This window comes from Electrona antarctica (genome assembly GCF_951216825.1).
Source record: "Electrona antarctica genome assembly, chromosome: 5".
Lineage (NCBI taxonomy): Eukaryota > Metazoa > Chordata > Actinopteri > Myctophiformes > Myctophidae > Electrona > Electrona antarctica.
In genome coordinates, this window is record NC_136810.1 from 27,782,955 (window position 1) to 27,799,357 (window position 16,403).

At 41.4% G+C, this 16,403-nt stretch overlaps 1 protein-coding gene across 2 annotated transcripts in view; it reads left to right on the plus strand.

Moving 5' to 3' along the window:
• Nucleotides 1-16,403, plus strand: part of btbd11b (BTB (POZ) domain containing 11b) — a 128,881-nt gene that overhangs the window by 63,340 nt on the left and 49,138 nt on the right. For both annotated transcript variants that reach the window (XM_079501754.1, XM_079501755.1), the window contains exon 2: nt 4,317-4,469. In XM_079501754.1, coding sequence (XP_079357880.1) covers nt 4,317-4,469 — 153 coding nt within the window. The remainder of the gene's footprint in view (nt 1-4,316; nt 4,470-16,403) is intronic.

The following is a 16,403-nucleotide window of genomic DNA, read 5'->3' on the forward strand; positions in this document are numbered from 1 at the left end:
CTGCTTTTCAACAGTGGGGTCCAGGGACCCCCAGGGGGCCTTGAAGGGGGTTCTAGGGGTCCCCAACAATATTCATCTTCACTACGAATCGCACCCCGGAGATGAGAGAGCCATTCTCGGGGCGTTCGCCAGATCACTTGAACTACTAACCTAACCCTACTGTATATTGGCTACCTGTTGTTGTTGTTGTTGTTAAGACATTAAGACACAGCATTATAGTGCAGCAGATAACTGAAACAATCATTCGGCACAAATACTCTCTAAAGCCCACTCTTTTGGAAAAACACGGTATCCACCCAAAATTTCAAGAGGACGGCCATTTTTCAAGATGGCCGCCACTTTGACATTTAAATGACGTTTTCTCATAGAAATTGATGGAGTTTTCAAATTAACATAGTGTTGATTATCATGTGTTAGTCATTACATTAGTTATTCATACTCCTATTTTACCACTGTTTCGGCGCTGTAGTGCGGAAATGATTTCGGCTTGTCAGAAATTTTCAGTAGCACCGAAGAGCCGACTTTAGGACGGTACCCGCCCCCCGAACCTCAAATGACGTCACATTGTAGGCTCTACAGCGCCGAACCGACTTTTATTCGGCTCTAAAATAGGAGTATGAATCGGCCCTAAGACCATGCAGGATCCAGTCAACCAGAAATTCCAACATGGTGGCCATTTTCCAAGATGGCCGCCATCTGTACATGTTCTCATTGAATTTGATAGGGTTGTCCAAAAAAGGATGTTTCTGTGACATATTATGTCTTAGATCATGCTAAACGAATTCTGTGTTCAAAGAAGACAACCATGAATGATAATGACAGCAGGGTAAGCTATAGGCCCAAGCTGTCATGTCCACCAGTTGTCCACAGTGGTCGTAGAGCTGACGCTCTTCACCCCTAGCCTGGTTAATAAACCAGACCGAATCAGCCGTTGGCAAAAAATGTTTTGCCTGCCAGCGGATTAGGGTCTGGCGAGGCTCAGTAGCACGCCTCTTTCCTACAACCGAGAACAGGTCGGGCCAATCGGGACACGGTATGCAATATGGGCGGGCTTTGGTACAGTGACGTTCAATGCTTGAGACCTTTGACTGACAGTAGCTCTGACCAATTGCGTCGAAGAGAAAATGTTTGAACCCGCCCCCCGGGAAATGAAATCCAAGTGGAGCCAGCCCAGACTAATATACCGCAACAGTGTTGTGTGATATTAGTCTGGCTTATTAGCCAGGCTACTTCACCCCTGCTTTCCTTGGTCGGATGTTGGAACACAGAGACACTGGTGCCATCAGTTGTTGCAGAAGAATTGTGGTCAATGTTGTCCATGACAACAGTGGTGAACAATCCCTTCCGTAGCACTGGCTGACAGACCACACCCTCCTCAACATTCTTGCTGACTGTTGCATCTCCCAGTTGAGCAGATATCTCCAGCACCCAGTTGTAGGAAATGCTCATGCCGTGTTCATGCAGCATTTCAACCAGGCCTTTCTTCCTGGTTTTGTCATAAACAGACATACCAATGTATACTGGGAATGGAGTTTCCCTATCTTTGGGATGTCTGTGGGTGGCTGCTCCCTCTTTGTATCTGGAGTAGCAGTTGTACTGCAACAGTTGTGCAATCGCTTGGTCAGTCTTGGAAGTGCCAAATCTCAGCTGTGACTTGATATCAGCACCGTGTTCTACCATACCAATGAACTGGAGGAGAATTGATGGGATGGCATCTTTGATGCATCCCTCACGGAATGTACCATCAAATCTGGACTGATGGTCCAGAATGTGCCCTCTCAGGATTTTGTGGCCTTGGCCATGATAAGTGCCTCTGAGTATTCTGCAGCTTGAAAGACAGCAAGGCGTACATCTCCCTGGAAAGCCAGGAGCACATATCTGCACTGTTTGTGAGATTGGAGTTCAGGGATCTCTTCCAACAGTTGTTCCTTTAATCTGGTAGAGTTGACTGGTACTAGCTTTGCACTGTGCAGTACTATCAGATGTCCGGATGCTAAGCGATCATCGTTTATTTTAATAACTAAGTCAAATTAAGCTCTAATCAAGCCCAAAATATCGCATTTTACGCAATGATGCACATAAAGACCGCGCGCGCGCGCCTGCGTGATCGACCGTGCACGCGCGGATTTCGGCCGGTTTTAGGTAGATTACATCGGCCGTTAGCCAAACCAGCTAAAAGTTGCTACATTTTGTTATATTAAGCTCCCGATTACAGGGGATTAAACGATTACGTCAATTACGTCAGTGGCCATAAGGGATTTATTGATTCATTACGTCAATTACGTCAATAGCCATAAGGGGGTTAAGAGAGTTCAAATCACCTCACCTTTACAGTTACTATGCTAACCTCTTCCACTCCAGCACAACACCCATCTACATTACAATATGCGATAGTTCCTCATTATGGTGTTTAAATATGCTTTCCTAGTTCAAACATAAAGCACTGTAGAATCTGTGACAGATTTTTAGAGATGATATTTTGCACACGGGTAATGAACAGACAGAGAGAGTTGCTTGGGCTTGAACGAAAAGAACAGCATCTATTTAACCTCTTTCACGATGTTGCATGATATCGCTTGGTTGGGTTATTATTCAAAGGAATTGTGCTGACTGACAAGAAGTCCTCTGGAACCAAATAGTGTCCTAATCGGTTTCAGGGTTGATTTGCTTGAAGCACGGCATGCTCCTTGAAGATCAATGCGTAATGTCACCTTCACTGATGGCTGCGTGCATGTCAATTAAATTAGCAGTATTGTTTTTTTCAGCCACTGCAGACCAGTCATTGGTTACAGCCATTTTATCATTTGGCACACTGCAGGCAGTAAGTGTTGTGCAGCACAAAACTGTTGAATATAATAATAGGGATCCAGCGACAGAGGGAGTTGGGAGGCAGTCTGGCTTGATGCAGAGAGCTGGAGAAAATGATGAATGCACAGAGAAGAGGTGTGAATAATGACATTGCCTCAGAAATATACAGCAATATTAGTTTACAGAGAACACTTTGATGGGTACAAGCATGACAGCGTAATTAATGTGTAGCACTCGTAGCCTCGCACAGATCGGTTCTTTTTATGATAATGTGTTTCAATAACTAATTCCATATTGTTGATAACGGCGTGTTCCATCTCTTATTTTTAGCCTCTTTTATTCTTTCAGTGGAGATCCAATCCAGAACTAATTTTAATGAATAAAATGTCATTGTAACTAATCTGCATTGTACAGTATGTTAACACATTATGCAGGTGTTTCCCTACTCTTCCATTGAGAAATGGTACCATGGTGTCAGGTAGTACACCTACTTGTCTTAAAGGTTTAAGGACATTCATTTTAATTTATTTTTATTTTTCGTTTTTACTTTTAGGTTTTATGACCTCAATTACACCCAAAAAAACGGAACTTTGAACATTCCGTGGATTTTCTGTGGTTGGAGTTTTCTCTGGGGTTTGGAAGCCTTTTGAGCTGCAATGAAAACAGGCAAAACAGTGAAAACAGTGACATCTGCTGGCAAATCCCATTGACATATATGGGATTTGCAGGCATCACAAACAGCAGGAAAATCAGAGCACTTGTTTGAGCCAGAAATCCCCAGACCACAGAAAATCTACTGAATATTAAAAGTTGAGGTTTTTTGGGTGCAATTGAGCTCAGAAAACATAAAACAATTAAGAATGAATTATGTCACAATCCCTTTAAGCTCATAAGTGCAGTATCTACCCTGCACATGCTGTCTTGGATGAGCGGTAGATGCTGAGAGACCTGAGTTTGAATCTTGGCAACCCACTTGTGGTCCGCAGCCCACTGGTGGGCCGTGAGGATAATGCAAATAATTGTCAAAATACTAACATATTAATGATAACAATAATATAAAAAATGTTTACCAAAATGAAAACCATGAATTATTCCAGATTCTTCTCACCTACTGTTTTGTTGCCTACGCGCCTTCTTTCCAAGTAACTGGGTGTGCAGAAGTTTTCACTATTGTGATGCTAAGGAAAACTTGGTATATGTGTTAGTTCCATTGATCCAAGCCGGAACACAATTGACTGAATGACCATAATAAACATGCTCTGGAAATGCACATGGCCCACCCATGTGACCACTTAATCACATTCGACCATCTGACCACTTAACACGACCACTTAACAGGTCTTAAGTTGTCAGATGCAGGGCCCACTTGAGATGTTCAAGTGACCCTGATTGAGAAAAGCTTGAGAATCACTGACACGTGGATTGCAGCTTTTACAAAGGATCGCCTTGATGCTCCAATGTGAAAATGAAGGTGGCCACTTAATTACTCTCTCTCCCCCCCCCCCCAGGTGTGCTCAGTTTACCAGAGAGCCTGAGCCTTCACAGAGACCAGCAGCAGCGACCGGGGAAGAGTGGCGAGGGACGCGCCTACAGCCAGTCTGAGCTGCGCTCCGTTGAACAATGCCTACTGGCCACAAGAGTGGGCAGCATCTCTGAACTCAGTGAGTTAGTGTAAAACTTCTTGTATGTGTGTGTGTGTGTGTGTGTGTGTGTGTGTGTGTGTGTGTGTGTGTGTGTGTGTGTGTGTGTGTGTGTGTGTGTGTGTGTGTGTGTGTGTGGCTGTGTGGCGCATGTGTGTGTACACTGTGTAGCCTAGGACAGTGTGGGGCATTTGCTTTACCTTTTATATTACCAAGGTCAGCAGCACCTCACCAAGACTGGTGTGTGCCCTTCTCCTGTTTGTGTGAACGAATGAGTATTGAATAATTAATGTTTAATTAATGAATGAATTAATTAATTAATTAATTAATTAATTAATTAATTCATTCATTTTTCGTGTCTTGTTATAAATACACAAAATCTCTATGGGATTATTAAACATTATTACATTCACTTCCTGTGTGTGTACGGGTGTCACGATACACATTTTAAGTTGAGCTTGAAAAATCACACCCGTGTGAACTGAGTGGTGTAAGGTTTTATATAGCATGATCAGCTGTGGTCTGACGTAATGTCTGACGTAATGAAATAAGGTAAGGTATTATGTAGCCTGATCAGCTCTGATCTGACGTAATGAAATCACACCCGGATGTGATTTCACAACTGGCTTTTTCTGTGCAGAGAAAATGACCATGGTTGCTACGGTCATCCAGTTCACCCGGGTGTGATTTAATTACGTCAGAAATTATTTTGAACATAGCAACCATGCTCATTTTTTTCTGCACACAAAAGCCAGTTGTAGGAGTGGTTTACACCACTCAAAAAGGGGAAAGAGGTTCAAATCAAACTTCAGTGTAATCTCCTCCTGATTGAGCCATAACAGCATAAATGTAGGCTACTCTATTGTTGCCTTAGTATAGTTGAATACAATACAGAAAGTATTTTAATTCAAATATACTCAGAATTTAACACTTTTAACACAACGTTCATATTTTGGGCATATCATTATAGGCAAAAAATAAATGTTTAAAAAAGTTATTATTTTTCCCATTTTTTTGGATTGGCTATATTTTTGCTATTTGTAGGACAGCGAACTATAAAGGGCTTAATTGGTTAGTGTGTTGAAGAAAACTTGCAAATCAGTATTGTGCAATGAAAGTCAATCAATTACCCATTAACGGTGGCGGTGGCTCAGGGGTAGAGTTCCCGGATGGTAACCACAAGGTCGCCAGTTCGAACCCGGGCTCCCCCAGAGTTAGTGTCGAAGTGTCCTTGGGCAAGACACTGAACCCCAAATTGCTCCTGATGTGCTGGTTGGTACCTTGCATGGTTTCTGCCGCCATTGGTGTATGAATGTGTGTGTGAATGTAATGCACAATCTATGTAAAGCGCCTTGGATAAAGGCGCTATATAAATGCACCATTTACCATTTACCATTTACCCAGTTCCCCTGCCATTCATTATTATGCCATTTAGCTTATAAGCTTGACAAGCCCCCAAAGTCTTATAAGTTAATTAAATGTCAATTTGTTTATTATTCAAAGAGTAATGGAGACCAGGATAATACATTTATGAAGCAGAGCTGGCATTTAGGAAGATTTCGCAAATAATAAAGAATTACACTCGTGTAAGACCAGGACTGTGTAACACCAGCACTGAAACAGAGGAATCAGATCTATAAGCTCACAACGCGCCGTGACGTGATGCATTGTGAGCTTAAGTACATCTGTACATCACGTGTGCATCAGCTGAGTACAATGGAAATAATTAAGCATTCAGGCTTTCTTGTCTTTCATCCATTTGATATAGTCCAAATCAATTAATCAATCAATCAATAAAAAACATACTATAGTGGCATGAAATGTTACACTCTATATTAGATCTCTAAATCGGTATGTGCAATCAATGTGAGGGTCAAAGGTCAAGGACAGCGATGAGCCAAATGGCTCACGCGGCTCTACACTGTAAAAAACCTTAGTGTTAATTTATCTTTGAGAGATTGTTTACTCTTTGTTACAAATGGATAAATGAACACTGAGGATTTAACACTATGTATTCTTAGTTGACCAGGGACGTCCATGGCTCTATACTTGGTCTACACCTTTTTTCCCCTTAGCATCAAATCTCTCGCCCCCAGAATATGGACACTAGGCTATACGGAGATTGTACAAAATATAACCACATACACCGCTTGGTCAACGGGTCTATTTGGTTACATTTGTACGGAGTTGCACTCAGGATTTTCCCGTGATGTAGGTTGTCCTCTTTTTCTCTCAGCATTCAGTTTTTCGGCTGACTATCTCATAAAATGAGGGCTAAAATGTATGAGTCACATGATGATAATTAGTCATACTTGTCAGAATACAGAATGCTTTCAACCAACCATCTTTCTCATTAACCAACAGTTAATGAGAAAAAATGACACCTTTCAGCACCGGAGTATTCCACGCTCTCACAGAGACAAAAGGTGTTGTCATGGTATCGCCACGTCGAGCAGACTGCAGGGACAGAAAGCCTGCCTCATGTGATTCTCAACCTATTTCATTTCAAGAACGTCCAAATTGTATTTGCCTATTCTCAAATAGCCCACACATATAGGGTTAAAGTGATTTCTGTTAAAGTTGCACAAAAAGGGAAAAAAGGAACTTTGAACATTCAGTGGATTTTTGTGTTCTGGGATTTTCTAAATAATTAGCCTCAAACAAGAGCTCTGATCTGCCTGTGGATGGTGATGTCACTGTCCACAAATCCTATGCTTCAGCCCCTGGGGGGTGGGGGGAGAGCAGGTGAGATGATTGACAGGCAATCAATCTGCTGGCTAAAATAAGGTGTTTTTCCAATTTCATCTGAAGAAGCTTAAGAACACGGGGAGAAAAACACCTTTAAACTGATTGTAATGGTAGCCTATATTAACATATTTTGCTGTGGGCCCCCTGGAACACTCTTAAGGACCCCCCTTTGAGAACCACTGCATTGGACCCCCATTTTCCATTTGTACATTCTTGGAGTTACAGACCCCCGTAAGGTTCTGTTTGGTTCCTAAATATCAATAATCATTTAATAAGCTGGAGACCCCTGGAACCCCATCAAGAAACACAAAAAAAGAATTGAAGCACCATTGTCGCCGTCCTCCATCAGTGTGTTGTATTGATGAGGTCAGGCAAGGACTCCTTGTGCAATGTTTACACTGCAAAGTGCAAACAGAGTCTCAAATACCAAGAAAGATAATGCCAGAACTAATTCCCCGGTAATATTGCTGGCGAGGGGAGGCAGGGGCATTCAGAGCTACAGATTTGGGCCGGGCGATATGGGCAACATCAAATACTATAGCACGAAATGTTTTGACCAAATGTTCTACCTTGATATCGATATTGTGATGATAATATCCATTTTCTTGAACCCTCTATTAGTCTTAGTGAAAAAGGACCCGAGTTGCAACTGTACTTTGACTGCTTTTTACCAGCTGATACGAAGTATCGGCAGGTCTATATTAGGATGGGAAACTTGCAACACTAGATCGACACCTAGATCATTCTGCTGAGTGTTGCCAAGTCTGCTAGTCTGCATATTTCCCCATATTGCATATTTCCAGCCTAACGTGGAGGCTGCTTAGCTTATTTCTGTCACGACAGTTGGCAACACTGGCAACCATACTGCCGAGTACTTCTTGCTGAGTGTTGCCAAGTCTGCATATTTCCTGCCTGCATATTTCCAGCCTAACGTGGAGGCTGCTTAGCTTATTTCTGTCACGACAGTTGGCAACACTGGCAACCATACTGCCGAGTACTTCTTGCTGAGTGTTGCCAAGTCTGCATATTTCAAAAGCCCACAAAAAACACCTTTCAACACACTACTTACACACACTCCAACTCGCTTATAATTAGCAGACCTGGCAACACTGCCTCCCCTCGCGGCATTGGCTCAGACACACACGCACACGCACACGCACACGCGCACACACACACACACACACACACACACACACACACACACACACACACACACACACACACACACGCCTGGAAGCCACCGCCCACTGTGATCTCCTCAGGCTCTGCTCAGGAGAAGAGAAACAGCGGAGGAGGAGGAATTGTCGCCTCACGAATTCGCTTATTCCTTCTACATCTCTGTATATAAAATATAGCTAACTCATCGAAACTCTTAGTTACATCAATATTGTTCTTCGCCAATAGTTGGTTTGTGCCAAAGTATTACGATTATAGAGTTCACATTGGCCAATTCCATTGCCACCGCACATTCACAGCCATTTCTCATCGCGGTGGTTTGACCCAGAGCCAACTCATAGGAGAGTTACGACATTGAGGGGGCAGAAACCGAGCGCTCGAGCGCTGTTCATGCAGGCTGAACTGAACAGTTTCGGGAGACAAACACAGCAGTTACTTTTGCACCATGCTAATGCCTGCTAAAGCTACTGTTGACAGCCTGTGTGTGTGCGTGCTTGCAGGAGAGAGAGGCAGGCGGAGCGGAGGGGTCTCGTGCGCGCAGTGTGTGTGGAGTTTATGCTTTGACAATTTCTGCCCTCTTCCATGGTATTTGCAAAAAAAACAAACATTCTCCCATGTTGATAAGAGTATTTTGAAAAGCACTAAAGCAGTGGTTCTGAACCTGTGGTCTGGGGACCACCAGTGGTCCTTGAGGGGGTTCCAGGTGGTCCCCAGCTACATGATGGAGACTTGGTAACCAAATGAACCCTTAGAGATCTTTAACTCTTGCGAGTACAATTACACCAAGTGGGTCCATTTGGTTCAATTTCACACTCTCAACAGTTGAAAAATTGTTAAACATCTGCATTACTTCTACACAATTTGAGAATGTAGCAAAATTAATTTTATCAACATTGGCCTGTTATCTCTCCTAATGGTACCAACATCAATACAGTTCTTTAGTTTGGGTCTGGAAGGGAAATGTCATCAAATGGTGGTCCGTGGCTCAAATGCAGAATAAATAATGGGCCTTGATATGACAACTCTTGACAACCACTGATTTACGGTATATTTAGAACGCATAAAAATATGTGATTAATTTGCGATTAACTATGGACAATCATGTGATTAATCGCGATTACATATTTGAATCGATTGACAGCCCTATTATTATATAAGACAGAGGCAACAATTGTGCAAATAGCCAATCCACAAGTTCACAACGACCTTGGACATCTGCTATTTCATAACATTTATCTGTGGAACCATTCTGTTGCTTGTCTGGGTGGGGGGTCCCCAGTTCAAATATGATTACTTTGGCGGGTCACAGCCTGAAAAGGCTCCTAAAATTGCTAGCCTACCACCTTGATATTACCAAATAAAATGTTGTACCTTGTTGCCTTATCTAACTATTCATTGATTCACTCCCAAAATCCATTCACCTGTGTGAAGTGTGGGGCGCTCACTTCGCATTCTCTCATGTTGGGCTAGTTGGTGTCAATGTGATGTATGTTTGCTCAGCAGTTGCTGATGTCTGCTCAGGAGGTTTGAGTGTTTACTCAGACCGAAAACAAATTAGAGGGAACATTGCCGCGGACCACCGCACCAACCTCCGCAGGGACCCCCCTTATATTAAACACACATCTATACGGAAGCTGCTGGTTATTATTCATATTGAATCAATTCTTTAATTGAATTGATTGAATATAAGGGGGGTCCCTGCGGAGGTTGGTGCGGTGGTCCGCGGCAATGTTCCCTCTAATTTGTTTTCGGTCTGTTAAATCAAGCTACAGACAACACATTCCAAATAACCTCCATTTCCTCTAATGACTTGATAGTCACCAATGTATATAGAGCAACACATAGTCATGAACAATTCTTACACACATTAACCAACTTCATCCAACACAATTCGAAATCACACATTCTAATGGGCGATCTTAATTTCTGTCAAAAACAAAACCCACACCATCCACTAAAACAATTATTAGAGGAATACAACTTCCACCCAGCCATAGAGCCCCCTACAGCCACACACATGGACGGCAGATGTCTTGATCAAATTTACATTCAAATATTGATATGTACCCAGTGCAGTTATCGACAGAGGTAGTAGTTGTTTGCACCAGTAATTGTGTAGTTTTCGAAAGGACATCACATTAGTGAAGTGTCTTGTTTTTCTCCTAGAAGCCAATAAGGACAACCAAATGAGCCTATAACAGTCCATTTGGACAGTCTCAGAGTTTGTTCTAGGGTCCTTTGGTTCCATTTTGTACTAGGCTACACTCACCTGGACAGATCCTGTTGTTGTTTACACACACACACATAAACACACACAGATATTTACATTTCAGATAATAGCACAATTCTGAAGATTGTAATCAGCTGGTAATTAATTGATTTGAATCAATTCTTGTTTCAGTCTACACCAAAAATAGCTTGTGAGCTAGTAGATCCGCGTTTTTTGGCCAATGTTCCCCTGAAAATATGGATGCTTTTTCAAAGATATTCAGAAATAGCCAAACTAGCAGATCTATTATCTAGATTCGAATTCCGATATCGAAATAATACCGATATAGTACCCATAACTGCTGCAGATACAATTTGCAAACACAAACTACAAGCTCAATCTGAGCGTGTTGTTGAGGAAAGCGGTCATAAATCGGTTGTCTGTTAAAAACAGTGTGACACGGAGGGGTGGCATTTCCACTCGCATGTTTTGGAGGTTTGCTGCTTATTTGCCAAAATAGCGCCTCGATTCCTTTCTAGTCAAAATGCCAAATTAGCATATTTGAAACAACAGCCCCCTTACCAAAATGATTGCAGCGTAAAACCTTGGGTTGTTTTTTCTTTTACCATCATTTAACAATTGCTTTCAGTGTTATCAGTGTTATGGGTCAGGTGCAGTGATGTCCTGCTTTGACCCATTAAGACCGGGAAAGCATCATCAAAAATAGCAGCAGAGTCTACTCCTGGAGCTGTCAATGGGTAAAAGATACCGTATATCCCGCATGCAGGCTATTTCCATATGTAAATCTATACAACGAAAATGGCTGGGAAATATCAGTACCACTGGGAAACAAGGTCAAATCACAATGACATCACTTTGGGCTTAAACACAGCTGTGCTCTCCGTCACCAGCAGGGATAATGTTGGAGACATTTTGTCGCACATTCTGAGAGAGACCCAAACTGATTCTTTATGATTTATGTTTACATAATAGAACCACCAGGCACCAGCAAATACATATTACCCAAAGAACAAAAATGTGTACTACTGTAGTTATGTACGTCCAGTAGTGTTGTCAAAATATTTCTTTAACAGTAATATACTACTTATTACTTATTACTTGAAAAAAAAAGAATAAAGTTACACTACTTATTACTCCCTGAGAAAAGTAACTAGTTACTTATTACTTTATTTATTACTTTTTTCTCTCGCCTCCAGTAATTGCATATTTTGTCCCCAAAAGTCTTACTTTGCATTTTCAACATTAGCAGTCCCCCCTCCCCTATTCTGCAGTGTTTATTTAACTCTAAAAAGTGTACTGTATAGTGTACACATGATGATGGGTCCATTTGTACACTCATTTGAATTAAATGAACACTAAGACTTTTACTGTGTATGAATTCATTAATTACAGTCTAAATGAAAACCACACCTGGGCAAAAGATAATGAAACGCAATCTTTGAACAACTTCTGTTGTTTATTAAAGCAAACAAATGCTATAGCTGCTTTTAAAAAATATATAAATTGGTCACAAATAATAAACCAAGTGCTATAGGGCAATAAAGGCCCTGCAATGCATGTCAACTTGACTGAAATAAACGACACAATGTAAAACAGCAGCAAATGTATGCAGTAGTTTTATCATGTAGTTTTATCCTGTAGTTTTATCATGTAGTTTTATCCTGTAGTTTTATCCTGTAGTTTTATCCTGTAGTTTTATCATGTAGTTTTATCCTGTAGTTTTATCATGAAGTTTTATCATGTAGTTTTATCCTGTAGTTTTATCCTGTAGTTTTATCCTGTAGTTTTATCATGTAGTTTTATCCAGTAGTTTTATCATGTAGTTTTATCATGTAGTTTTATCATGTAGTTTTATCCTGTAGTTTTATCATGTAGTTTTATCCTGTAGTTTTATCCTGTAGTTTTATCATGTAGTTTGTAGAGCGGATCAGCAGTCTGCAAAGCAACTTGACCCCTATCCAGTCTACCATTATAAATAAACACTCAAACCCATGCACAGTTCCACCAAGGCTCGTGAAAATAGTAATAATATTACTTTTGGAAAAAAGTAAATGTAATATTATTACTCAAAATGTGAAAGTAACTAGTTAAGTTACATATTACTGGAAAAAAGTAATAATATTACTGAAAGTAGTATATTACTTAAGTTACTTGACACACCCATCCATCCATACTGTCATGAGGCAGCCCGTGCCCTATAGACATTAATTTTGTATCACTGGTACATCTACAGTATGCACTGTTGGACATTGAAGGAATGCAAATATTTTAAAAATGTTAATTTATTTATTGAAACTGTAGAATGATACATTGATTTCTAGCCACCTGTAGCTCCTCTTCTGCATTGCTGGCGATCCTGTTAATTGGGAAGGTGCCCTGTGGAGGAGGAGGGGTCTTTGGTTTCATGGGTTAAGGTAAATGTTGGTTTTTCATTGTCTTGTGGATGTACAGTATGGGTTATTAGTAAGTACCCAGAATGGAATATGATGGTAAAATATTAGGTAATTGCGTAAAATAAATCATCGGCCTTGGTTAGCCATATTTGAGTTAACTTATGCCCATATATGGACTTTATCTAGTTTCCTATTATGATTGGAATGTTATTTTTGGCCAGTTTTATTTTTGGTCAAGTTTTCGTCTCGTCTCTGCCTAGGCACACTGTGAATATTGTGCTGACTTTCCATTGGTGGTGAAGGTAAATATAAAAAACTGCATCCCTGCACTGGTCCGATTTTTCGAGCCTTGGTCAATCGGTCACCTTTACACATTCATGCATCTTTGTTCACTTATCCTGAGTTGGGTCACGAAGGTAGAAGTTCCAGCACAATGCGTCACGTTGCGACTCACAGTGAGCTACTATATTATAGAGAAGAGATTTGGTGTAGAGGGAAAATAATAGAGGGGACAAAATATAGATCCAAGGGGGGGCCAACCCTGGCCAACCAAGTAGGGTTTAAGTGGTTAAATTAAAAACAATTGTCCCAGTAAAGGAAGGCACAAATCCATACTGTAGGTAGGTAATTCCGATGCATATCACAGCATGCCAATGTCATCAATTTCAGAGCTCAGAGCACCCCCTTGTGTCAATCTAATCTCCATAAAGAAGATGTATGTGATTTTCATCCACAACACGTTCAAACCGCAAGAGACAATTAAGTCATCGGAGCATCCGTGCTTCCTATCAAAGTCTGGATGACAGTTTAATGATTGGGAAAGCCCGACACCCAGCTGCTGGATAGCATTGGTTTTAATATATTAATTATTCATTCACATATTTGCCAAGACATTTATCATCATGTAGTGACAGTTCTCCACAAGTTAACTTGGAGGACTCTTCCCAAGGACGCAAATCCCCCTTCACGTTCTTCTATTGATAAACGACCCTTAAACTACACATGTTTCTTCTCATGCCTACATATTTTTTCTCACGCAGATGCAGAACAGTGCCGCCACCACCAGTTGACCGTCAGCTGCAGTCTGTGCAATGTGTTCCAGTGCAATGATTACCAGTGATGCGAGGTGTCACAAAGTAATGTGATGAGTCGCTGGTGACAACAGCGGCCATTAGTTCTGGCATGTTGGCTTGGTGTGTCAGGAGGAGGGGCGTCTTTACACTTCCTCATTGTGGTCAAGAAAGCTCTGAGAAGGAAGAGAAGTGGTCACATGACTGGGCTGCGCCATGACACTTTCATGGACACTTTCATGGGAGCCAAACTCACACCGGAAGTGCAATGAATACATGGCAGTGAATGGAGCCGGCTGGACCAGCTCATAACAAACATTATTTATGAACCATTGAGTCCTTTTGTAAAGTAATCACTTCTGGAAAATAACAGAAGAGATATCTTTACCATATCTCGATAAAAATTACACAGTGTACACATCGAATAGCAACACAGCAGACAATAATGTGTTACATGTCTTCTGTTATTTTCCAGAAGTGTTTACTTTACAAAAAGTCTCAATTGTTCATAAATAATGTTTGTTATGAGCTGATCCAGCCGGCTCCATTCACTGCCATGTATTCATTGCACTTCCGGTGTGAGTTTGGCTCCCATGAAAGTGTCATGGCGCTGCCCAGTCACGTGACCACTTCTGGTGTGTGGGTGATGGCTGATTTAATCAATCACACCTGGACTGAATACAAACTAATTGGACAGTGAGCTGGGTTTGACTGCGCACCAGTTCATCGATCTAATCAATGTACACAGGAAGGATAAATAAATCATCCGCACACACTCAGGAAAGAGGCTCTGTCATGACATCTGCTCTGGCTTGTACCATCATGCCACACTCTACAACAATTTGTTTGAATCATCTACCCATCTGTCCCAAAGAGTTAGAGGACCCAAGACCACGGAGGTGACAATTAAAGCACATGTTGTTTGTGTCATACTGCTGTGCTGATGGGCTTTTGGTACAGCGAGAGAGATGAGAATTCTGGTTCTATAATGTGAATGGGGTCAAAGCTGGAGCAGATGCTAGATTTCCGACCTTGTTACTGCGATTATGTGGTCGGCGCGCCCCCCTCTTCAGTTTTTCACACAAGAGGCGTTGCCTCAAACTATATTCTCATGTTCCAGTGGCAAAAAACGTGTTCCCAGAAACGTCAGAGGCTCGACATGTTGTGGAAGACAGTACTGCACTGTAACAGCTCTGTTCTATTCACAGGGTAATTATTATGCTTTACTTACAGTACTGTGCAATAAAACAGATTGTCTAGAGCTATGGTTCTCAAAGTGCGGAACTTGGAGTGTCCCCAACCAAATTAGGTAATATAGCAGCGAAATCAGTTTAACCACTTTAACCACATTTCATACTTTGGCTATTCGAAAACAGCTGTTTTCAAATTATTTTGAAAAAACCTTTAAAAAAAACAAAACGTAATAATTTTTAACACAAATTCAGAGGTCCTTGACATGGAAATGTTTGAGAACCACTGTTCTACAGTATGTTGATCCACATTCACTTTGGTGAATCATACTGTAGTACATGGGTTCTCAACCCGTGGGTCGCGACCCCTCGGGGGGTCGCCAAATTATTTTAGGGGGTCCCCAAATTATTTTCAAAAAAATAAAAAATATATATTTTCACGATTTTTCAAAAATAGCAGACCTACAAGCTCGTAGCGCGCCACTCGGTGGCGCGCTATGAGCTTGTAGATCTGCTATTTTTCAATAGCTAAATTATAACAATGCTTAAAACACCAAAAGGGGTTCCCGCCCAAAATGGTTTAAGGTTATTGTAGCAGTCAATTTATATTGGGGGTCGGGAGGGGGCGGGGCGGGGGTCCCGAGACATTGCCAAAGCATTTCCGGGGGTCCCCGGCCAAAAACGTTGAGAACCCCTGCTGTAGTATACTGTAATATATGCGATTAACGCTTCATTACAGCTGTGATGTATAGCACTTCTCACTGCCTCTCACTGCTCCCAGGCAGTGATGGAAAGTAAGTAAATACATTTTCTGTACAATTTTTAGGTACTTAAGTATTTCCATTTTTAAATACTTTATACTTCTACCCTGCTAACATCTCAGAGGCAAGTTAAAGGGCAGAGTGACTCCATCCATTAATCAGGTAAAGCTCTATTTGGAAATAGCTGATCGCATCGAATACAGACATTGTACTTGTAACTATTAGTATTTTTACAGTGATTTGCTACGTTTACTTGAGTAACAAATGTGAGTACTTCTTCCAGCACTGCACCCAGAGCTTTCTTCATGCTCTGATAACATCTCTACAGAGCACAGCAAGATGGTCCATTATCTATCATTAGTCTCTGTCGTGGAGCCTTCCCCCCAT